The sequence below is a fragment of the Argopecten irradians genome, unplaced genomic scaffold, assembly GCF_041381155.1.
Source record: "Argopecten irradians isolate NY unplaced genomic scaffold, Ai_NY scaffold_0082, whole genome shotgun sequence".
Classification (NCBI taxonomy): domain Eukaryota; kingdom Metazoa; phylum Mollusca; class Bivalvia; order Pectinida; family Pectinidae; genus Argopecten; species Argopecten irradians.
This window is the reverse complement of record NW_027187549.1, coordinates 1389-26061: the sequence shown is the minus strand read 5'-3', so window position 1 is coordinate 26061 and position 24673 is coordinate 1389. Positions and strand designations below refer to the sequence as shown.

The 24673-nt window shown below is 33.6% G+C and overlaps 2 protein-coding genes across 2 annotated transcripts; both read right to left on the bottom strand.

Moving 5' to 3' along the window:
• Nucleotides 1-2471: 2471 nt before the first annotated feature.
• Nucleotides 2472-13000, bottom strand: LOC138311665 (kynurenine formamidase-like). The gene is made up of 12 exons (XM_069252929.1): nt 12979-13000; nt 12072-12128; nt 11221-11314; nt 10819-10923; nt 10036-10084; nt 9467-9552; nt 9134-9212; nt 8634-8737; nt 8321-8399; nt 8043-8178; nt 3020-3112; nt 2472-2612 (listed from the first exon to the last, which is right to left on the bottom strand). The coding sequence occupies exons 2-12, from the start codon at nt 12114-12116 to the stop codon at nt 2580-2582; spliced, it is 903 nt and encodes a 300-aa protein (XP_069109030.1). The 5' UTR covers nt 12117-12128; nt 12979-13000; the 3' UTR covers nt 2472-2579.
• A 4510-nt stretch (nt 13001-17510) lies between these two features.
• On the bottom strand, nt 17511-24236 carry LOC138311666 (beta-hexosaminidase subunit beta-like). Its single transcript, XM_069252930.1, has 9 exons — nt 24084-24236; nt 23492-23627; nt 22693-23139; nt 22188-22297; nt 21844-21954; nt 21223-21324; nt 21029-21134; nt 19755-19807; nt 17511-17618 (listed from the first exon to the last, which is right to left on the bottom strand). Exons 1-9 carry the CDS (start codon nt 24174-24176, stop codon nt 17511-17513), a joined length of 1266 nt encoding a protein of 421 aa, XP_069109031.1. The 5' UTR covers nt 24177-24236.
• Between the last annotated feature and the right edge of the window lie 437 nt (nt 24237-24673).

The window sequence follows — 24673 nt, the reverse complement described above, 5'->3', positions numbered from 1 at the left end:
CAAGCAAAAGTGAATGGAGCTCTCCATGTGTTTCTGGTGCCAAAGCCAGACAAGACATACCGGTTCTGTACTGACTTCAGAAAAGTAAACTCTGTCAGTAAAACAGACTCTATCCAATTCCAAGGATTGACTCATGTATTGACAAAGTTGGCAAAGCCAAGTACGTAAAGCAAGTTTGACCTGTTGAAAGGATATTGGGCAGGTGCCATTAACAGAAAGAGCTAAAGAAGTGTCGGCATTTGTAACCTCGCAAGGTTTGTACCAGTACAAAGTTATGCCATTTGGTATGAAGAATGCCCGGCAACATTTCAACGTCTTCTTAACAGCGTGATATCAGACCTGGAAGGCTGTGATGGATACATTGATGACGTCATCAACTACCACGACACGTGGGAAAGACCATCTACGCGGGATTCGTGAATTCTTCGAAAGACTCACTACCATGAAATTGACTGTAAAACTTATTGAAATGTGAATTTTGTCATGCAACTGTTGAATTTTTAGGCCATGTTGTAGGACAGGGGCAGGTTAAACCTGTTCAGGCCAAAGTAGAATCAATTATAAGATTTTCCAGCTCCTGGAGGCAAGAGAGAGCTGATGAGGTTTCTTTGGTATGGCTGGATACTACAGAAAATTTTGTCAAAATTTCTCTGTTATAGCAGCTCCACTTACTGCTTTGTTAAAGAAAAATGTCAAATTTGTCTGGTCAGACGAATGTAAGTCTGCCTTTGAGAAATTGAAAGCCATACTATCAAACTCACCAGTTCTGACTGCTCCAGATTTTAATAAACAGTTTAAACTGTTTGTTGACGCCAGCGATGTAGGTGTTGGTGCTGTTTTGATGCAAGAAGGGTACTGAACAAATTGACCATCCAATTTGTTATTTCTCGAAAAAGTTTGACAAACACCAGAGAAATCATTCCACCATTGAGAAAGAATGTTTAGCATTGATTTTGGCCTTAAACCAATTTGATGTGTATCTATGCACTACAGTTGTGCCTGTGTTGGTCTTCACCGACCACAACCCTTTGACATTCATTGGGAAAATGAAAAACAAAAATCAAAGAATTCTCAGGTGGAGTTTGACTTTGCAAGAGTACAATCTTGACATCAAAACATATCAAAGGGAAAGACAATATTCTAGCTGATGCTTTATCAAGGATTTAAATATTACTTGATATGTCAAGAAAGTTTCCTTTTCAAGAAAACTTTCTTTTCTTTAAGGAGGGGGTGTGTTATGTATGACACTAAATACATGTAGTTATGAGATAAGGGAGATAACTCCTATAGCTTTTTTTATCAATACATCCTATGAAGGTCATATCATTGATTTAGGTTATAGAACTTTCTAGAATTTAATCATGTATAAACAAATATGTTTGTAAACATGTTGATTTTTAAGTAGAGATCTAGAATGATCTATTTCCAGAAAGTTATGTGTGTTTACTTGTTTACTGTTTTTAGTTAGATATTTCTAGAAGTAGAAGGTTCTTCAATATTCTTGAATTACGGTTTAGCTATATATACTCCAGCTGTCCAAGGCTAATCATAACTGTAATGAGACCTGTAATTAGACATATCAAGAATAGTACAGCGCCATATACGATTCTATTGGGAGAGCTATTTTGTGACTTTATCTGTGGATTATTACAACACTTTGTGTGGATTTATTCATATTGCCTGGAACGTTACAAATCATCGGTGGACATTCAATTTCCATTGTGGATTTGTGATTATTGTTAATTTGAAACCTGGAAGGATCAAGGATTATACCAGGACATTCGCATACAGATAAGTAACACTTCAAATCATCGTACTACTCTTGTACCACCACCAATTACTTTAGACATTGTAAACCATCTCTGTATAATATTGTATATATAATTAAATTGTGTTTTGAATTTAGCTGCTGGTTTCTCCTTTCTGTTAATGTAACTCTGATGTGTCATTGCGAGAATGCAATTTTAATGTACGATTAGAATTTTGGATAAATATAATGTGATAATGTTTATAAGAAGAATAGGAAGTCTATTTAGAATAACTGGTAGTAAAATAGAATTTAGTAAAATAGAATGGCCATTAGCGATATCTATGTAACAGCAATTTATTATAAGACTCGTGTCATTTTTTGTAAAGGAGGCATAATCTTTTTGTAATGTTTTTATAGATAGTCCATATCCAAAGCTACAGAAATAAGATTTTTTTATAGAAAGTCCATATTCAAAGCTAAAGAAATAAGTTTTTTTTATAGATAATCCATATTCAAAGTTACAGAAATAAAATGTTTTAACTGTTTAAGACAAGTATTTCACACATTGATACATATATCAATATGAAGTAACAAGAATACGTACACGTAAATTATTTTAGACCCATATGTCTATATTTACATGCTCATATCTTGTTAATGATGTTATGCTCCAATATTACACTATATCCAACAATAATGATTTTACAATATATAGACAAAATAAAATGTATATCAATATTTTTATTTGAACACAAAATTAAATATTAGATACTCGTGAATCGATATGATATTTAACGATATAAAACATTTTGACCATTCCGTGTAGGTTTCAATCTTTACTGAGAATCATGTTGGCGATTCCCTGAAACAGACGTAAAACAAAGTCATTAAACCGAAAGTTTGCGGCGTAATTGTATAAAGGGAATACTCATTTATCGAATTTAAGAACACGATTTTGAATATGAAATATTGAATATCAACTTTTTAAGAGGGTTCACTTTTTTTTCTAAAATTAGTTATAAGAAATAGTAATCCAAACATGAAAAATGTTTCACTTCCGCCCTAATACTTGGCATGAAATTAGATGTTAAAAAGATGTTAAAGAATTTGTTAGATTTTGATGCTATCAGGGTTACAGAATGTGTGTTTCAAAATATTGTATTAAATCATTTGATTTAAAAGGTATTGAGCAGCAGGCTATGCCTATATAAACCCTCTCCCTGATGTGATGTGTGTTGATAACGACATTGATAGTTCTTTGAACAGTACCTTGTATTCAGACCAGGAATTTTCATTGATTTGGAAATGGTCGTATTCTTCAAAGTCCTTGACTTGTACAGGTACGCCCCTTTTCTCCAAGGCCTACAACACGATGTTATGTGTATAATCAATAGACATATGCGTTAAAATCTGATCTACGACAAAGCAATGAAATTGATAACTACTCAAAGAATACAAAGGCCACACGCAGAGTTCAGAATAGTATTTATACACACTTAAAACATGGCTATGATGTCATCTTTTGTTGTCCCCAGTACCTTATTTAGACTATTGCTCAAGTACTTGTTCTGTCTGTAGATTAGTACACCTTTCACTGTTCATTAGTTTACCTGTAGCTGTGGATTAGTTTCAACTAATCTACAGTTCCAGGTAAACTATGTACAATGAAAGGTAGAGAGTGACACTACATGCAGCATTGTAAAATTGGACAGATAAATAACAAATAAATGTAATCAAATTCAACACAAATGTAATAGAAAACTTCAATAATACATATTATTACATATTTTCTGTTTTATATATTTGATTCTTGGACATCGGCATAAATCCAATCACATCAACCACAACGCATAAAATTACTAGGCCATGGACTAGGAGGGTCCCACATACACCCCCCCCCCCCCAAACCTCCGAACCAATATTTTTCTGAACCCTTATGACCCACTGATCACAAATCCAAATGTTAACATTGCATAAGTTGGGATAAACTTCCGGTTATGACGTCACCAAGATGGCCGCCATCTCGAATTTCACTAAAAATTGAATAATAGTCATAACATTAACATTTTTCAACCGAAGTAGACAAATGATGTATCAAAATGACCACAATAGAACGACAAATACATATCAGGACCAAAAAAACCCAATATATGTAGTGATTTCTACGCAGGAAATTAAAAAATCGGATTTAAAGCTCAAAAATGGTGATTTTTCAGCAAATTTTTCATATTTTGTTTGACGCAGCAAAAATGTTTCCCAACAGCAATCTATTATTTCTAATAGGTTTTTTGACCACTTATCAATCAGTGTAAGCAACGAAAACAACCAAAACCAATGTTAACATCGTGTAAGTTCCGGTTATGACGTCATCAAGATGGCCACCATCTCGAATTTCACTGAAAAATGAACAATAGTCAAAACATTGACATTTTTCAACTGAAGTAGACAAATGAGGCATCAAAATGACCACAATAGAACAACAAATACATATCAGGACCAAATAATCCAATATATGTAGTGATTTGAACGCAGGAAATGAAAAATAATAATATTTTCAGCTCAAAAATAGTAATCTTCAGCATTTTTTCATATTTGGCTTGACGCAACAAAATTGTTTCCCAACAACAAATTATTATTCACAATCAGTTATTTGACCTCTTATCAATCGGTTAAAACAACAACAACAAAAATATATAGAAATGCAAAAGAAAATTTTTATACCATCATTTGGTTTAGAAAACATCACCGGATGCGGCATATGATTATTTTTTCCAAACCGCTAACACTACATTTTCCTGGTGTCTTGGAATTTCCTGAATATAACATTGGCTATTGACGATTTATATCTTAACAAATTTGAATTTAAAGTTGGCTGAATATCTAAGTGGTACTTCAAAATAATCCATTTTCATATTCGAAATTTTGTAGACTAGTAGCCTCTCAAACTGAATTATTATAGCAAAACGCTAACTAATAGCTATAGGGTATCAAATTAAAGTTCCGTAAATACCATGACACTTTTCTAAACATATTGTGTCTTTTAGAATGAGCACATCCATTGTTTATTTCCTGTGTAAAACGCAAGGAAATATAAGATGGTTACTGCAGTGTCACATATTTCTTAATGGTAATCATTTTCGTTGTGCGTGCTTTCTCGCCAGAGTGTCGTCTTCGACCTCGGTGACCTGATGTGACATTACATTACCGGGTTACCATCGTGGTTCTAACTTATCAACTATCCATGGTCAGAGTTAAGATCAGAAACATCGGCTTCAGGGATGTGGGAGCTCTTCCTTTTTCCAACGTAGTTTCACCTAGATTCACATATCGTATATGATGTTCCAGACGTCCCTGGCATGATGGAAAAGACACCAGATCAACATTCTGCGGAGGGTTGAGTTGGTTCTCCTTAATTCGTATGAAGCACAATTCCTCATTCTTGTGAACCTCAGTGACCATAAGTGGCACAGGTGGATTCTTTGAGGTCATAAATGAGGTCTGCAGTGAAGTTTCACTCTTTGCCAAGTCTGGAAAGCACTTTAAAGAACTCTCTACTGGAGAGTCTTCAATGGTCTCTTTGCGCATACACCAGATGTGACACAACCAGCACCTTCAAGGGAGTGGGAGAAGTCAGACCAATGAAAAACATTTAACATTTATGCCCTCATTAATGACCTCGATGATATCACCTGTGTCATTTATGGTTGCACGAGGGTCCACAAGATTCTTCATACGAATTATGGAGTTATGTGCTAAGGAGAACCAATCCACCATTGGAAGAATGTGCATCTGGTGTAATTTCCATTATGCCGGAGAAGTCTGAAACAGCATATACGTACGATATGTTAGAATCTGAAAGAGATCCCACATCCCTGAACCTGTTCCTGACATGAACTCTGGCCGTGGATGGGTCATAAAAGGCTAGAAAAAACACTGGTAATGCAGTGTCACATGAGCTCATCGACATCGAAGACGTCGATCTGGCTTTCGACGAATTGATCTCGAGTACTCTGATTCGGACTGCATGTACCAGCTACCAGATATGCCGTGTCTCTTCAATGGATAGGTCAGTGAGGCGAGAAAGCACGAACAATGCTAATGGTTATCATTGAGAACCAGTGAAAGACATATGTGACATTGTAGTAACCATCTGACATTTTGCCTATGCTATGCATAGGAAATAAACATTGAATGTGCTCATTTTCGAAGACACAAACGCTTTGGGAACCGTTAATGATATTAACGGAAACACAGGCTTAGCTTAGGTTACATTTGTCAGTAGGTGTTGTGTTATTTTTGAGACGCTGCTAATCTACAAAATTGAGGGTATAACAATAATTCTTTTTTTGCATTTCTATATATTGTTGTTTTTGTTTTTACTGATTGATAGGAGTTTAAATAACTGAATACGAGAAATAATTTGTTGTTGGGAAACATTTCTGCTGCGTCAAGCCAAGTATGAAAAATTTGCTGAAAAATCACCATTTTTGAGCTTAAAAGCTTATTTTTTTATTTTTTTTCCGTACAAATCACTACACATATTGGATTATTTGGTCCTGATATGTATTTGTCGTTCTATTGTGGTCATTTTGATACCACATTTGTCTACTTTAGTTGAAAAATATCAGTGTTATGTCTATTCTTCATTTTAAGTGAAATTCGAGATGGTGGCCATCTTGATGACGTCATAACCGGAACCTATACAATGTTAACATTGGTTTTTGTTGTTGTTGTTGTTTAAACTGATTGATAAGTGGTCAAAAACTTTTTTTGAAATAATAGATTGTTGTTTGGGAAACATTTTTGCTGCGTCAAACAAAATATGAAAAATTTGCTGAAAAATCACCATTTTTGAGCTTTAAATCCGATTTTTTCATTTCCTGCGTAGAAATCACTACATATATTGGATTTTTTGGTCCTGATATGTATTTGTTGTTCTATTGTGGTCATTTTGATACCTCATTTGTCTACTTCGGTTGAAAAATGTTAATGTTATGACTATTTTTCAATTTTTAGTGAAATTCGAGATGGCGGCCATCTTGATGACGTCATAACCGGAAGTTCATCCCAACTTATGCAATGTTAACATTTGGATTTGTGATCAGTGGGTCATAAGGGTTCAGAAAAATATTGGTTCGGAGGTTTGGGGGGGGGGGGGGGTGCATGTGGGACCCTCCTAGCCCATGGCCTATACTCCTTGTGTTGAAAATCAAGACTCCTTAGTATTTCGATAGCACAGACATTCCTACAATAATGTTTTAATTTTAGATAGATATGTGTACTTTCCTTGTTGGAATATTGAATGAATGCTTTCGGTTTATTTACCAATAATTTCACTGTTAATTGCTTCATTTCTTGAATACATACACGTAACACATAAATCCACGTTTTCCAAATTGAATAATTTCGGTATAATTCCTTATCCAAGAATCACACAAAGCCTACTGAACTAATTTGAAATTTTAAGCATTCTTTTCATCACTTTGCCGTTTTCACTGAATTTCAATGTAGTTTCCTTTAGAATCCACTAAATCTTGATATTATGTTTTAGGACCAATCATATTCTTCATTTCATAACGTAGAGCGGTATATTCAAAATTACTACGTTTCCATGGTAATCATCCATGAATTTCCGACAAGTCATATCCAAGTGAATGGTCTGCCTCTGACATAAAGAGCAGTTAAATTAACATATCACAAAATAAACTCTTTTATTGGAAATTTGATAATCATTTTAGATAGTTTGACTTCGTAAAGATCTGATCTGCACTGTCTGCCATGTTGCCTCTTGTACTGCTCAACTCAGAATGAAGAGAACTCAAGCTCACAAAAAATTCTCTGGTAACAACATTGGTATGGAATTTCATGAAAAATTCATGCAATGCATGCACGGCCAGAGTAGACATATTACAACAGTTACTATGCTGACATTGTCTAGTGTCAAAGATGGGTGAAGGCCTTACCTGTAGCTGTCGATTAGTTACACAATAGCTATAGTTAGCATTGTACATCAGAGTGCCATGTTTTAAGTAAGTGTTTCTCCTATACAGAACTCATTATAACATGCTTTAACATTTTGTTCCCGATTCTTTTTCTAGGAAGTGTTTTTTAACCTTCATTTGAATGTCGGATGCTGCTAATCATGAGGACGCGTACCTTTCCGGACTACATGACTCCGCTCTTTTCTATGTTTTATCTCATACTGGCACCTTTTTATTCGATTAAGGGTGTTTTTATTTTATCTTATTTTTATTTTATTTATCTGTAATGTTTTCTGTTTTCGAATAGTTACCTCGACAAATTGGATACTTTGCTGTCTGAATGCTGGTGTGTCATTTTCACCCATCACGGCCATTAACTTCCTGTGTCTACTAAGAGAAGCTATGGCGTCCACGTGTCTACATGGGCTACACTCCCAGGCCACATCTCTTGAAATACGAACAAAAATTAGATAGTGTAATATGCTATACAAAACATAAGAACAAAACTACGCTTATGCTTTAATATCTTTACAAACTAGACGTTGCCTACTGTTGCTGCTTATTTTGTCATAATGTCAAGAATCTGTACCTTGTTAGTTTTAGTGGGTCGCCGATGTAGGTATCTACTAATGGACGGAGGTCGAATACACCCGCTACCAGAACTGCACCTGGTATGTAAAAGTATGTAAGTAAATATCTCATGACATAAAAAACAATGTAGGTACGCAATAATAAGAAATGCTAAATGGAAAACTCATGCTAGTGAAAAAAATCCTTTTGAAACTGCAGCTGATATGAAAAAAATAAAACGCAAAAATAAAGACTTAGTAATAACCGCAAATATACAAAAATAAAAAATAAGATAATAAAAAAAATAAAGAAAAACGTTTTAAATCATATACCTTTAAGTAAGTCCTTTGATACACCTAATTCTTTTGTCCAATCAACACTCAGCATCATAGCAGCCAGGTGTCCTCCGGCACAGTGACCCCCAACATACACAGATCTGGCCACCAAGGTAACATAAAACGTGATATGATACTCATAATACAATAACTCACGCATTACATGTAATCCATGAAGGAGTCATGTCATCTAAAAGCGTATACATTGTACCGCAAATGTTATGATTTTGAGAGGAGTTACAGCATCAATCAAATGTATTCTATTGACATTTAACATATTTTTTTTTATTTGGGAACTGAAAACTTCAATAACTGAAGTCTATAAAGAGCAATAACTAAATATATAGTTTACCTTTTGAAGCAATTGTACTTAGTGTGAGCACAAAATAAAGAAAATGTTTTTGGAATGTTAATGGAACTTTCAGCATTGAAATCTCTCAATTACGTACGCTCACAACCAACACAAACAGTCAGTATCTGTTCAAAATTTAACTTACCGTGATCCACGATTATTCGCCCATTTCAAAATATAAGACATGGCCTTCTTCACCTCGCATACGATTTCTGGCATGTCCACTAAAATTGAATATGCCCAGTTAACAAAGTAGCAATTGAGAATTATTTCATTATCTGTATCAATACATTGTATATGTCATATTCTATCAACAATGTAGAAACTAATAAAGTTTTCAATGGTTGACGTATCTTTACGAATATCTATTTTTTCGCTCTTTTTGCTAGCACTTTTGTAAAAACACAACTGTGTTTTTTTAAAGTATATTTTCGACATTGAGAAACTGAATAGATTCTATGAAGAATCTTGTTCCTACCTTCCGGTGCCTTGTGGTATCCAATCACAATCACTATGATTCCAGCGCTCATCAGAGGGGGCGCCATGAAACTAGACACTTCTCTCCTGCAGAGGGAATAAAAAATATTACCTGTTAATACTTTTATCATTATTGTCATTATAATAATTTATGTATTTAACTCCGTCAAAAGAATACAAATGCAATTACGAATTAGGTTTTTATCTACACTGCAATACTTCAAAATATATTTACATTAAATGAAGGATGTTAAATTGTGCCATCAGCATAATATCTTCAATAATATACAGCTGGCCCAAAGGTACCTTTCACTATCTTGTATGTTAATTTATTATGATATACATGTACTTACATATTTCATACATAATATATCATTCTTGAATATAGATTGTTTCATTAAGAATAATTTAGATCATTTGTAGTTTTCTCGAATAATAACTAGATATATTTCCTTTTTGCACGGAAAAAATCTCATCAGCCTAGTATAAATGAATTTTGATTTTAAATCAAGTTTTCACATAATGACCAAGGGTAACTGATTGCTGGTGTGTAAATGTAATTGTACCTACCCCATCATAGCCCAGTCACCTCCGTGTAGATAACATAGGATGGGTGCATCTGTGTGGTCGATGAAGAATGCATATCATTATAGAGAAAACCGTGAATTCTCAAGCACATTAATTAAACGCGATTACTCAAATTTGTAAGAATTATGTGATATACACTTTATTTTGAAAGGGGATATTATCGAAGCTTTAAACTGTTTTATTTAAAAAACGAAGAGAGTAGAGTAGATGTACTCACAAACATAATTACTGATATAGGCAGATAACAAAAAACCTGATATCGATATTGTTTTATTTTTTAGTGTCTTGATATATTGATGTAATTTCATCAATAATGAATACTTTAAGCACAAGCATTGTATAAGTTAAATTTGTTACTGATATTTAGTTTGTTTAATAGTTAGCATTGTTGATATTAGTTTGTTTAATAGTTAGCATTGTTGATATTAGTTTGTTTAATAGTTAGCATTGTTGATATTAGTTTCTTTAATAGTTTAGCATTGTTGATATTAGTTTGTTTAATAGTTAGCATTGTTGATATTAGTTTGTTTAATAGTTAGCATTGTTGATATTAGTTTGTTTAATAGTTAGCATTGTTGATATTTAGTTTGTTTAATAGTTAACATTGTTGATATTAGTTTGTTTAATAGTTAGCATTGTTGATATTAGTTTGTTTAATAGTTAGCATTGTTGATATTAGTTTGTTTAATAGTTAGCATTGTATGTTAGAATTCCTGATCTTCTCCTTTTATTACCCTAACCTTACAGCGCCATTGGCCTGCCTACCTGCTGGTAATGTCTGTCCGCCGAATATGTCTAATTTCTCCAGAGGTTTGTCGCCATATGATATATTTAGAGCACACTCCAAGCTTTGTTTGGCTTGTTCACTTCCTGGTTAATCAGTATAACAGGCATTTTAAATGTAACAAGAATTGGCTTAACACCTTACTTTATCTTAAAGTTGACGATAACTTCACCAGGTTAGGTTTGTTGCACAGAAATTGTTTGCGACAAAATAAGAATATAATTTACAACATACGAATGTTGGCCAGAACCTCAATATTGTTCTCCATCGTAATTCGGCATTGCTTACCACAAATAATGCATGGTATCAAATAATACCATAGTATGGTTTTTTTTTCCCTATGGTACAGTATTTGAATGATGTGTTTATATAAATAACATCACCTTTTGTAAGTAAACTGATGTGGTGTTCCACGAATGCGGCCGGTGGACTGATCCTGGTGAACCATTTGGAAGGAGAGTATTGTAACTCGCGCTCCTGAGGGACAAAATATTTCCTTATAGAATGTAGTTTTCATAATCAATCTATTTATGATCTATGAGCTCTTTTTGAAGCTGTATGTACCCGTACAGCAGTAAAGGAGTCCCCATAAAACTATTGTAAAGAAAACAATTAGTACAGGATATTTAGAATAGTAAAAAAGAGGAATTGAAGCACAGAGAGCTTCTTTGTCGTCTATAAAAACAAATCATTAATGGCTAGTTCTGAGGTATCGCTGTTGAATTAATTTGATAAAATTCTAAATAGGACATGATTATACGAGACCCGTCTTTGTCATCCTCGACACTATATGGGTTACTATCACTCGTGATATCCACCCCTGCACTATTTCATAGCAAACTAAAGGCTCTGCACGTGTGCGATCATAGATAAATTGTTTGGTCTTTTAATGTAATCAAAAAAAATGGATGATGATACACTGTGTTTGATTATGTGACTTTTAAGTCGAACGTCCCTCTCTATATAGTCTTCAAAGGATGTCACTGCAGGCCTATGATTGATAAGTTGTTTTTCTTCTGAATTGTTATCAGTTTTGCTTTGAAAACATTGCATGGGTGGATATTACGACAGTGATAGTAACCCATAAGATATAGAGGATGATTTTTCAAGAAAGAATTATGTTTCAAAGTTATTTTTGTGTTTAAATAATAGGAGATAATGACAGATAACACAGTCTGAATATTTTTTATGCGCAGCTTCACTTAATTCACGTTAAATAATGCGGAAATCAAACCTTCCTCGTTTGTTGCATAAAGGTTTCGTCCCATTCGGATGTCATGTCTCTGTGTTACTAAACAGAAAATATAACAATAAAATCAAACAATATATCATCAGATAGAGGGCTCAACATTGTAGGACAATAGTTGATTACATCAATTATATCTAGAACATTTAACGAATTTTTGCATCCATCTACTTCTGCTTATATTTTACCAGTTATTTTACCAGGACAAATATCGCGATTTTTTGGAGAAAAAAGAACACACTTTAGACTTGATATCTATAATAAGTGATACAATTCACAGCAATATTCTTTGTCCTAACTAAATATCTTTGTGCCTCAGCTTTATAGAAAAGGATCTTTGTTTAATATCTTAGTTAAAGATCGTAATATACAACAAAAAAAACAACACCTCTGGTTCGTAATACAATAAATGCAAAGCTCGCCTCTGGAAGCCATTAAAGAAGTAAGAGATTATTTTGCAAGAAGAAGTTTACAAATTGGGCCTTTTGAAATTTCAAAATCCGGTGTTTTGCTCCTAAAATGAATGCCCATATCAATAACATATAATCATAAGAACCTATGTAAACCAAGGCGGAAACCAATGTCTATTCTAATGCAAAATCCAAACTGGCAAATAAGCCATCTTGAAATTCTCCAAACTGTAATTTTTCATCCTTTAAATATTTGTCCATACCAAAAGCAAGACTTACAAACCTATATTAATGTAGAAATTAATATCAGCTGTTATGGATAACAAGTTGTTCACACTTACACCAAAACCTTAACCAGGTAAATTTGAATAATTTAACAGCGTTGAACACATGATAATTAACATTTAACAAGCAAAATATTTTAAATTTTAAATCGAAGATGTACGTTTCAGTACACTATGATTAATGGTATAGTTAACACTTACCCGTCCGTTTGTATACTGCCACAGCGAATGAAATAAGACAATGTCTGACGTCAAACTTGACACCGGCATACAGAACATCAGGTTCACTTCAGATGAAGGATGGTGTCCTCTGTAGACAATGATATATTCTGTCCATTTGTTCATTCTGTCATAAACATGACCCACTTGGTCTCAAATACACACTTAGTATTGTCGCAGATGTCTCAGATATGACACCGTTCAGCCACTACTGGTATGTTGAGATAGCAGTTATATAGTCTGCTTCCTTACCTGCATTTTACCTGTGATTCCCAACATTACCAGGATTTCACGTTTAAAGAAATGTAGAACATTATCATTGAAATCTGTTTTTTAATATATTTAGAAATCATTTAGCATTTTTGGTTGTATGCGATAATTAAGGCTATACAAATAATAAAGGTATTATAAAATTTCAGTAGTGATGGTGAATGGTCCAAGCATTCATCAATAATATTTATACCCCAGGCCTCTAAAAGAACTTAATATTTTAAGATTACTTAAAAACACAGTGTAAGATAGAAAAAGCATTTAAAATAAATGTTTATATACGTCCTGTTTTGAAATATTGTGATGTCATTTGGGATAATTGTACAAAACAGGTGATAAAGACTTATTATAATCTGTACAGAAATAGAAGCAATAATTAATTATAACAGGCCTGAGAAGATTAGGTACAATCGCACAATAATACTTTATGCAGATGAAGGCAATTTATAACAGGAGAATTAATAATGATGTTGATTACTAGCAATTCAGACGGAGACTCCATAAATCAATATGATGTTTAAAATTGTAAACAATGAATCCCCTAGATGTCTTACTAATTTGATTGAACCATTATTTAATGATAATAATAAACACTACTTACACATTAACGAATAGTCGCTATTTAATCCCCCCTCTGTAGAACTGAATTATACTCCCAACAGCTTTATTCTCTTAATGCTAAGAAAATTTATCAAACAGATACAGAACTCATTTTTAATATCTCATAAGAACAATTTAAAAAAAGTATGAAAATAGAAAATGATATTCCAACTACAGAAATGTTTAATATTTTTACATATCATGGCGACCGTAAATAGAACATTATTCTGTGCCAACTACGAAACCAAGCAAGTAATTTAAACTCTGATCTTTTATTACGACAATTAAGAGAATCTCCAGCCTGTTCCTGTTATTATATTAATGAAAATTCAATATCAAGTTTTCTTGACTGTGGCACTTCTATGAACAGAGAGCAGTTCTTATACAGGGAATACAGAACTTAGGTTTACCGGATAATCATAAGCATGTTACACATTGAAACACTATTATATGGTTTGTAAATTTTGCAATAATGATATTAACAAAGATATTTTACAATGCGTGACTGAATTAATCCGCCATACTCAAAGATTTGATTTCTGATAAACTTGTATATTAATATACATGTATCATAGCCCTCTAAGCAGAAACCAAGTAACCAAGTACCTATATCTGATTACTTGACAGTCAAAATACTATTTAGCGATGCAATTTAACTAATCTTACATGTTGATATTTATTTCTAACTTACTCTAACTATCCGGGCTGGATGTATACGGATTATTGAACATTGAGAATCTATTAACTATAATAAAATTATCTAATTGAATGATTAAACAATATACATATTAGAACCATAAATGTTGGTTAACTCCAATTGTATGAAAAAATTTGCATTCAATCTCCTACCAATGGGTTTTTTTCATATACAACGAAAGATAAAATGCTTAGTTGTTGTCAGACTGTCATACAGATTCCAAGGGGATGGGTCAGTGTGCATAAGCACAGGGACTTTATGACCAAATATCTCATGATGTGTATGTATGTTAGGCTGTCAATAAATGAGTATATGGTTCTTATCCCTATTCGAAAACTAAAATCGTAAGGAATTTGAATTCCAAATAATTAAACTTGTATCAAAACATTTACTATTAAAAATAAAATTGGAGTTATCCTCCTTTACCTAGTAGATTACTTTTTACTGTACTGTTCAATTTATATGTTTTTATAAATATATATAAATATATATATATATAAAATATTAATGAATGCAGAATGAATTTATATTTGTACTTAAAAATATGAACTGAAGAGGACTTAAATAGGCGTAGCCTGATGTCCGATCCTTTTGATGTATATAATGTCAATAAAATATTGTTGAAATTGAAAATGAATATACAGGATAAATATAATTCTTGGGATCGATGTGTCCTTCCCCTATGACTTCTTAATTGGCTATACTTTACACCATATTCTTATTAAAAAATTTTATATGCCTTTAATTGCCTATTTAAAAGAGCGGAACAGGTTCCCAAATTCCCCTCGCATTAGCACTGTGTTCAACGTGAGGTTATCTCGTCTCAACTGTTACTACTGTAGATAAGATATGTACTGTTACTAAGTACGTATTATCTATTGAATATTGATAGTGCTATTATATCAATTATCCTAGTAATAAGGATACACAAGTCAATATTATAGATGTGAACGTTCATGACCGACACGTAGTATAAAGGTATAACAAGTTAACATATTTTAGAATTTCTGATTTTTTAAAGATTTTCAAAACATATATGATATTTAAACATAACTTTAACATTCAGACACACACATTCTCATAAATCGAACTTTTTTCAAAATTCAAATTATTCTCACGGACCATTCAATGTTATCTTTGATACAATATTTTATTATCTTTCTGATAACAAATATATAGATACATGTACTTAAAAAGGTTACATAGAGATACCAGTATACGGTGAGATATATGGTTGGACGTTGATGGAGAAGGATCTCTAGGGGACGGAGACACAATGAAGAACATTTTGAATCACTTGTTTATTCAAAGTAGCAATATGATAGATAATAAATAGATAAAAATAAATAAATGTGTAAACCTCAAATGGATATCTAACAAAATTGGCACCGGATGAGTCGCCTCTTTCGTTGTGAATATATCATTAATATCACAAACAATACGGACACTGAAGTCATGTAGGATACAGGTACATGACCTGAAATGAGAAAAAAGATAGAAAAATGTCATTGATGCAAATAGTCCACTGAACGCTAGAACAAATAACAAATTCTAGTAATATAATATGTTTTTAACATTGTTCACTGTAAATACGTTTTTGCTTCAGTTACTATACTATAATTCTACGCCGAATGAATTTATACCGATGTGAAATTCTCATTGAATTTCGAGGCATAACTGTAAATAATTTGTCATATTTATCATTCAAAGATTCGCCTTCTGCTGGTCTCAAAGATTTGTATGCAACGTAATTTTCAATGGGATTGCACTTAGTATTAAGTATTAGTGTTTAATATCGTGTTTTACCTAAATTCAATTTAGTTTTGATGCTTGTAGTCACATTTCTTGTTTTTAGTGGGAAAGATGTCCTTTGGTCCTTTTCCGAAAGTATAAAATGTGAAACATACATATGAAGCGTTTACTATTCAGTAACGTTAAATAAGTGTTTACCTCGGTGATCGGTGGTCCAAGGTATGCTAGTACGGCGTCAGTTCATTGGATAAACGTGGTACTGAGCTGTGATATGCTGGGGACAAAGCCACAGTGGTATCTTGTTCGTCGTGAATTGTGGTCTAATAGAGCTTCTTCCTGAGACAGAATTTCGGGACCATTAGCGAATCCTGATCAAGGCCCTCCTATAGATCAAAGACAAAGGAATTTTCTATATAACCCTAGCGCTAAAGGGACTGTAATGTATTTCTTCCTATAGCACAACAAGTTTGCATTTTGTTGTACTTTATTGGACTCTCTTGTCTCAGATTTTGCTCGTATCTTACAATACCTCTTGCGATTCTATCGTTGATGGTTAAGATATTTTATGATTATTAGCTTCACGTCTTGTAAATATTAATCGGCATTGTACCATGATCATGACGACATCTGTGCTCTTCCAGCCGTCGGGCGGGCGTTAAACAAATCGAGCGTGTCTCTCCCTCCTACTCCAAAGACGCTCTGGGCTGCAGCAGACCCACGAGGCCTATTTAAGAAGTAAAACAATCAACTCTATATCTCTGAAATGTCTAGATGATTGCAATGATTCTATTCTTCATACTGTAAAATATACATGTGGTATACTTCTAAATCAAATCATCCAGTAGCCGACAAACTACTAACTTGTTTAGTATAAATGGTGTGTAAAGATAGTATGATGCGCTATTGAATTATTCACTGTAAACCTTAGAGATCCATTCATTCAATATCATTTTGAGTACAATGTTTATCACCAACCCATAACCAAGAGACGCCCTAACTGTAAAACGATTCTCCTGTTGTTCATTGTTTCTTGCACGAACGACACCAAAGAGGACATGCAGAACGCACTGCTATCAACGCTCTGTACGTCCCACCTTTACAATGCTAAATCAAAAGCGCTTACTTTATCAAAAATGGTATAAATGTGAAGGCAAATTTATGGGTATGATAGAATTGTGCCGTGCGATAGACAATGTTATCGTACCAAAGCCACTTTCATCAGCATCTCACTTGACATGTACTCTCCCCACATACATATTTCTCCTCCAAGTATGGCTTTGTCATGGGCTATAACGACCATTATCTATACAAAAAGAATTTAAAAAAAAAATTATAGCAAGTTGGTTGGAAATGGAAACTTATCTCAAAGGTAACACAAATACTTATCAACTATTGATTAACGTGCTTAAAATTACCAAGATGTGCATCAAGACGTGTATCCCATTCACAGAACGTATGTCGTAATCGGATGAACAAATCCATTCAAGTAAAAAAAAAAAAACTGAGGTTGTTAAATTTCGGAACTACATGTATATCACGTGTACAGAATAGGAAAGCAGTAAAACCGATAAACGTTTCAAATTAGGGAAGGTCAGACTTGCGTGTGAGTTACAAAATATAGATCTCATTGCAAGCCGAGATTGGACATTGTCAATTTGATTCTGATTTACAGTTTGGTTTGTTGTACTGTACTACGGTAATGATACACACTCGTAGGAAACTGGTTTGTTTTATACGTAAGGATCCACACACTGGTAGAATTTGTTTGTTTTTATACCGTAGGTTCCACAACTGGTAGAAACTTTTGCAGTGGGACGCCAGATCATTGCTGTCTAGTACCAACAGTACGAGTAAAGTCACGTACCGTCCTACAGAACGCGGCGCAGGTACGTGTCGTCGGCCATACCTGGATGAATGTATCCTTGGGGATCTAGTCTAACATATAAATTAATTAACCTAAAATGAAGAAATAACTATTTATTACTCGTGGTAGGTTGTTGAATCCCTCAGACAACTAATAAAGCGACTACTAGAAGTGTGTTGTTATTAATGTATTGGGTATCCATGATTGTACAGATATTTTTTTTAGTTGTTGCCCATAAAGATAATATAAAACTAATTAACTGAAGAGATATACTCTACCTCGATATCTGCTATGAAGTGCCCGGCTCCTTCCCAATATGATGATCGCGCTTTGTGGTTGAGGCTCGAATACGTTGTAAGTTTTTCGAATTCATTTGCATTCTTTTCAAATCGGACCAACAATAATAAAGACGTATTAAGGAGTACCAAATCGCATAGCATGTCAAAACTTTCTCAACATTAAAAATAGCAAAATACTTACAAACAATTCTCTGCGTATCTATTATGTCGAAAATTTTAATGAAACTCTAGAAGGAGACAAATTAGAGTAAACGCGATATCTATTTCGTTTTTGAACATATCTGAACATTACCATATATACCCAAAGAGTAATTGCCTATATAAGGTCGCAGAATCTAATGAACTAAAATAACGGATTCTTTAAATACAGCGTTGAAAGATACCTTTTTGACTGAAATTATCGCCAGCACAGTATTTCGGTAACATTCGCTCTTGTTCATCTTCTGCCATCTTACGGCATAGTTCTTATCATATATTCTTTAACGAAATGCAGTATTGTAACCTCTGGCGTGTATTGTTATAACAACATTGTAGCCGTCGATACAAAGGGGTCGTGAATTGAAAGGTTGACAATGGTGCGAGATTATCGCATGTTTTGGTCCCGAACTTTCCACAATTGAACACGAATTCGTGGAATTATTTCCTAAAAAAACGCTTATGCTATAGCGATTTCTATTGATTACAGTATATACCTTAATATCGATATCTATCAATGCATTTTCTTCATCTATTTGTTCCGTTGTTATCTTGTTAAGTCCTTCTTCCTAGTTAAGTCTTTCGTTATAGCATCTAGAACCCTGAGGATCTTGGACGCCCTAATATATTAATAAATGTGAAAAAATATTGAAATGTCAATCCAAATTATTACAAAATAATAGTTGGTATGGCGTCTATCGGTCCATTTATAACCGGTCACAAAATGAGCGGGAGTAGATTGTTGGTAGAAAACAATTGTACTCGTTAGAACTGGAATAGAAAAAACTTTACGCGTAGTAAATATGCAAATAGATGTGTGTGGGCCTGAAAAATCAAATGAATTCTTAATGTAACAAATTAAAAACAGAAATATTACTGAGATTTAAGGGTTTGCTATATAAATGGTTGACAGATGATAAATATTTATGGCTGAATAGGTTAGCAGTAAGGCAACATTGATTGTTGTAAAGTCAATACACAAGGTGACAGTTGGTGACCTACCCACAGTCCTCTTTCACCTCTATCGTTCTAGATGATGGTATGGGTCTTTTTAAACAACGATTAACACCCCCCTGAATACCGTAACCAGGACTCTTACTAGAGACTCATTGATGATTCCATAGGGCAGGTATCCTGTACAGGCATCAAATTTACCAATTCAGCTCTGAGTCAGTAGTGTCGGGGTTAGGACAATCCCCACGAATACGTAGGGCATAATGACAGATAAATGACCCGGGGTTTGATATCCAAAACCCAATTGTTTTGAGGTCTCTCACGAAAAATTATTTGGATGACAGTACTTGGCTTACATTACTTAATTGATTGCAGTACTCTAACCGGAGGTTCGATATCCCAAAACTACGTGGGTAAAGTACTATTTAGCGTCGAATAGTCCCATCTTCTGGTGATTATGACGTAACAAAAATTACGTCATAATCATAATCCGGAAGGCTAAATAGCACTTTACCCACGTAGTTTTGGGATCTCGAAACTCCCGCATTGGATTCGCAGTACTCTATTTGGATTACAGCACTCTAATTGTTTTACAGTACTATAATTGGATTACAGTACTCTAAATGGATTATCAGTACTCTAAATGGAATTGGAGCCAGCTACTCTAATTGGATTACAGTACTCTAATTGGATTACAGTATTATATTTGGATTACAGTATTCTGTTATTGGATTACAGTTTTAATTGGATTACAGTGTCTCTAATTGGAATTACAGTATTCTTTAATTGGATTACAGTATTAATTGGATCACAGTACTCTAATTGGATTACAGTATTCTAATTGGATTACAGTAGATATAATTGGATTACAGTACTCTAATTGGATTTATTGGATTTACAGTACTATAATTGGATTACAGTACTCTAATTGGATCAGTACTTACAGTATTCTATTTAAATTACAGTACTCTAATTGGATTACAGTACTCTAATTGGATTACAATTGGATTACAGTACTCTAATTGGATTTACAGTACTTCTTACACAGTTGTAATTGGATTACAGTACTCTAATTGGATTACATTACTCTAATTGGATTACAGTATTCTAAATTTGATCACAGTACTGTAATTGGATTAGTTTTCTTACCAGTTGTATGGAGTAACATTAATCACTTCACCCATTTGAATTAAACTTCAGATACAACCTGGTTTTCATCTACTCACTCTGCTTTTGGTAACTCATTCATTCGTGCATATTTATAAAAAAAAGGTATGCTAGAATGACATTTTAACTCTTTTAGTTGTTTACTGTATGCATTCTGTAAATCAATATTTTATGTACATCCAACGATATTCAATGTTAATGTATACGAATGCAGGAGTGTTTAGTGGTACTTACCCGGTGTATCAAACTCCGGTATCACTCGGATCCCTCGAAGTCGTGCGAATTCGATGATATCAGCAACGTCAGTACGAGTGTACACCATGCTCCAATGATAGGCACCCTGAAATAATTATCACCATAGATAAAAAATGAAAACATTTTGTCACATATCCGGGATCTGTGTAAAGAAAATCATATATAACCGTCACCTTTTTGCTGAGATCAGGAAAGGCGTCACTTTGGTAGGGAAATGACTGATCATCTACGATATGCCAGTGTAACACATTCAGCTTGTTCTGGGCCATACCTTCCTGGTAAGTAATGAAAAAGGTCATTTTAACATCTTTTATACCAAGTACAGTGTATTCAAATTTCAAAATCTTGGTTGATATAGGTGTAATTTCCACGCAAAATATTATGTGGTTAGAGACTTTCCCCCAAAACGATTTGCAGTTGTAAATTGATAAAGTGAATAAAACTTATCCTGAACACTTCTTAAAAAGCTGTTTGTAATGTTTTTCATGTCAGACAACTTGGTATGATCAAAATATACGAAAGAACACCCACAGACAAAAATCGATATGGTAAAGGATTCTACATAAAACACCAGCAGGCCCCAAGATCATGAAACATTCTTAAGTCTACAACAGCCTTAACTTTACACGTAGCCAATCACAGATGATGTTTTGATTGGCTAAGCAAAGTATAAGACTGTTTCATGATCCTGGGGCTAGATATAGCCATGACTAGCCCTTGTACAGTTGGCAAACAATGTTCGTTTTGGGTACAATTTACAGATATTCCGTATTTCGTTAGATGACGGTACCTACTATTACGTCCAGTATGACTGGTTTTGTGATGTAATGTCTTGCTGTATCTAACAGAAACCCTCTATACTGGAACCGTGGGGAGTCTCTTATAGAGGCTTGACGAACGTAAAACTGAGGGAAAACAATTATCATACATTTCATTATAGTTATTTCACAAGAAGAATGCTGCTTGATAATGTCATTTTCAGTTCAGTATTCGTAACAAAACATAATGATATGGTATATCAAAGAATTTAAAATGTTGAATGTTACTTTAATTTCATTTTCTTCCTTCGCAACTAAATTATAATATACAGGATTAAATGTTAGAAAAGAAATTTGTAAAATGATACAGAAATAAGTACATGTCCAGTATTGTTGACAACAAGTTGACTCAGAGTCTCAAGACCTCTGATGACTCCCCAAGCCTCTTTAGCTCCCAATGATATACCAGTGGGATCCACGGTCAGTCGGTCTACAACACAAAGACATACATCCAGTATATACAGAACAACAGTATATGTGACCAATATGTTATTTAGGCTAATTCTGATCTACCAGAGATACTTCCCTTCATTTCACACTGTCAGTACTGATGGAGTGAAACGAACGTAAGGAACTGTGACAAATAAAAAAGAAGGGATCTTAAAGATTTCTGAAGGCAATCAGCAAAAATCTGTATCACAATATTTAACGAAATATGTCATCTGCACTTATTTGATTTTGTATCCATTTAGGGTTTATATTTATTCCGAATTCTTAACGTTAAATCATCTTCTTAGCACATTAATTCACACATATCAAATACAAAGATATGACAAATATGAATTGCATGATTAAGTTTTGACTCTAACACTGATAAATACTTACATGATTCATCTGATGATGCATTAGGGTAGCTGGTACACTTTTCTTTAATCTTTATCTGTACGTAGGGAACTGAAGTCGTGTCAATAAAGTACAGAAGCTTTTCACGAGTCATTTCATCTTTTATTTTCGACTTAACAACGTTGGAAAAATTCTCCTCTGTAACCTCCGTCGAATGTTCAAATATTGTTTTGTTATAACGACGAATAGCGTCATCTATGACGTCACACGAGTGAGACTTGACAATATAGGTGAAGTTGTGCGGATGTATTCTGTACAGATGATTGGTTGAATGGTAGACACGTGGTATTGGCCAAGGCTCGGCTACGGAGGATCGAAGGGAACGGCGAATAGTGACTGGATGTCGAAAACCATCAAAGGCAACTTCATAGCTATCAGGTCCTCTTTGCCAGTTGATGATGTCCTCTAATTTGATTGGACTTGGTGTAACTACATGTACATGAAATTGATAAAAACAGAAGAAATAAAATTTTAATTACAATTTACAAAAGCCGAAGGCTCGACAGTTTTGTCTTTTTTAAGTTTCGCCAAAATACAGCTTATATTTTAAGACACTGGCCATGTATTCTCTATGTAATTAACCGATATATTTACTTGATATAAACAAAAGTAATGTTTTGATAGTTAACATACAAGGGATTAAAATCCATGGAAATAAGAATTTATTAATCATATAGAAAGCATGATATACATCTTATTTATTTCCTTTTGATATGCAATGATTGATTTTTTTCTTTTGAAAATAATTTGTAAAGCTCGTTCTTTCATATAAAACACAAACCATTAACGTCTGACGTCCCTTCTACCTTATCGTTGTCTGTGTAGTGTTCGTCCTCATCGTTATCATCTAACGGCAGACATTGTACAGTGTATATAATGACCGTCAGAAGTAGGAGGGGCACATCTAATTGCATTACCTGAGGAAATGTGATAAATAATTACCATAAATTTATTTCGATTCTTTAAGTGTGCGCTCTCCAGAATGATTTTCTTGAGGTTTTTATTTCCTGGGAGAAATTTTCACAAAAATGGAATTCACAATTTAGTATTTTACGGTAAAACCAAACGATCAGTCAATTCATACATTTGCTTGTATTTTATCATTATCACCATAATGTGCAAATATTGAAAATGACATACTCCAAAATTGTTATGTTGTGTTTTCTTGGTAAAGTATTGCATAGGAAGGGAAGATAACTATGTGTTCTTTGTATTAAAATGTGTATATTTTGTAAGTTACAGAGAAGAATAGAAAATCGTAAAACCAAAAAAAACATTTAAACGTTTTGATTACGAACATTTCATCTGTGTGTTGGTATTTACGATTTAGTACAACAAGAGTGCATTATAGAATAATAGTAATCTTTGCTTACCTGTCTGCCTTCACTATGAATCCTACCTTCAGTGACATACAGTTCAGTAGATGACTGGCAACATGTGTTCTTGTAATTGTCATTGTATCGCATTGAGTTCGCGTTGGTTTAACGTGTATGATCAGACAAAATCCGATATCTGATCAGACTGATAATATATGTAATGAATTTTCAATTTAACTTCATATACCTTAAATTATTTAAGTTTTTTATTTTAATATTATTTTCTTAACGAATTTTTATTGTTAGTAATTTAAAATATATAAATCTTAACATTCTATAAATCGAACTACAGTATAAGTGTGGTATCCGCATACATGTATATGTTTCCTTGTTAAACGTTTTGGAATATTCCGTTACGTACCATTTATGTTAGACAATAGACTTTGTCCTACAATAGGAGATTAATTAGGTATATCGAGACTGCCATGTGATATAGTCACCAGACCGATGAAAAGTAACTACACTATTTATCATTGTCTACTTGACTTGACTTTAAAGTCCCATTAATGCTTTCACCAAACTTTGCTAAAATATACATTAACATCCCTTATGAAAGGTTCTTCATTTGGTTTTTTTCCAATGAAGAT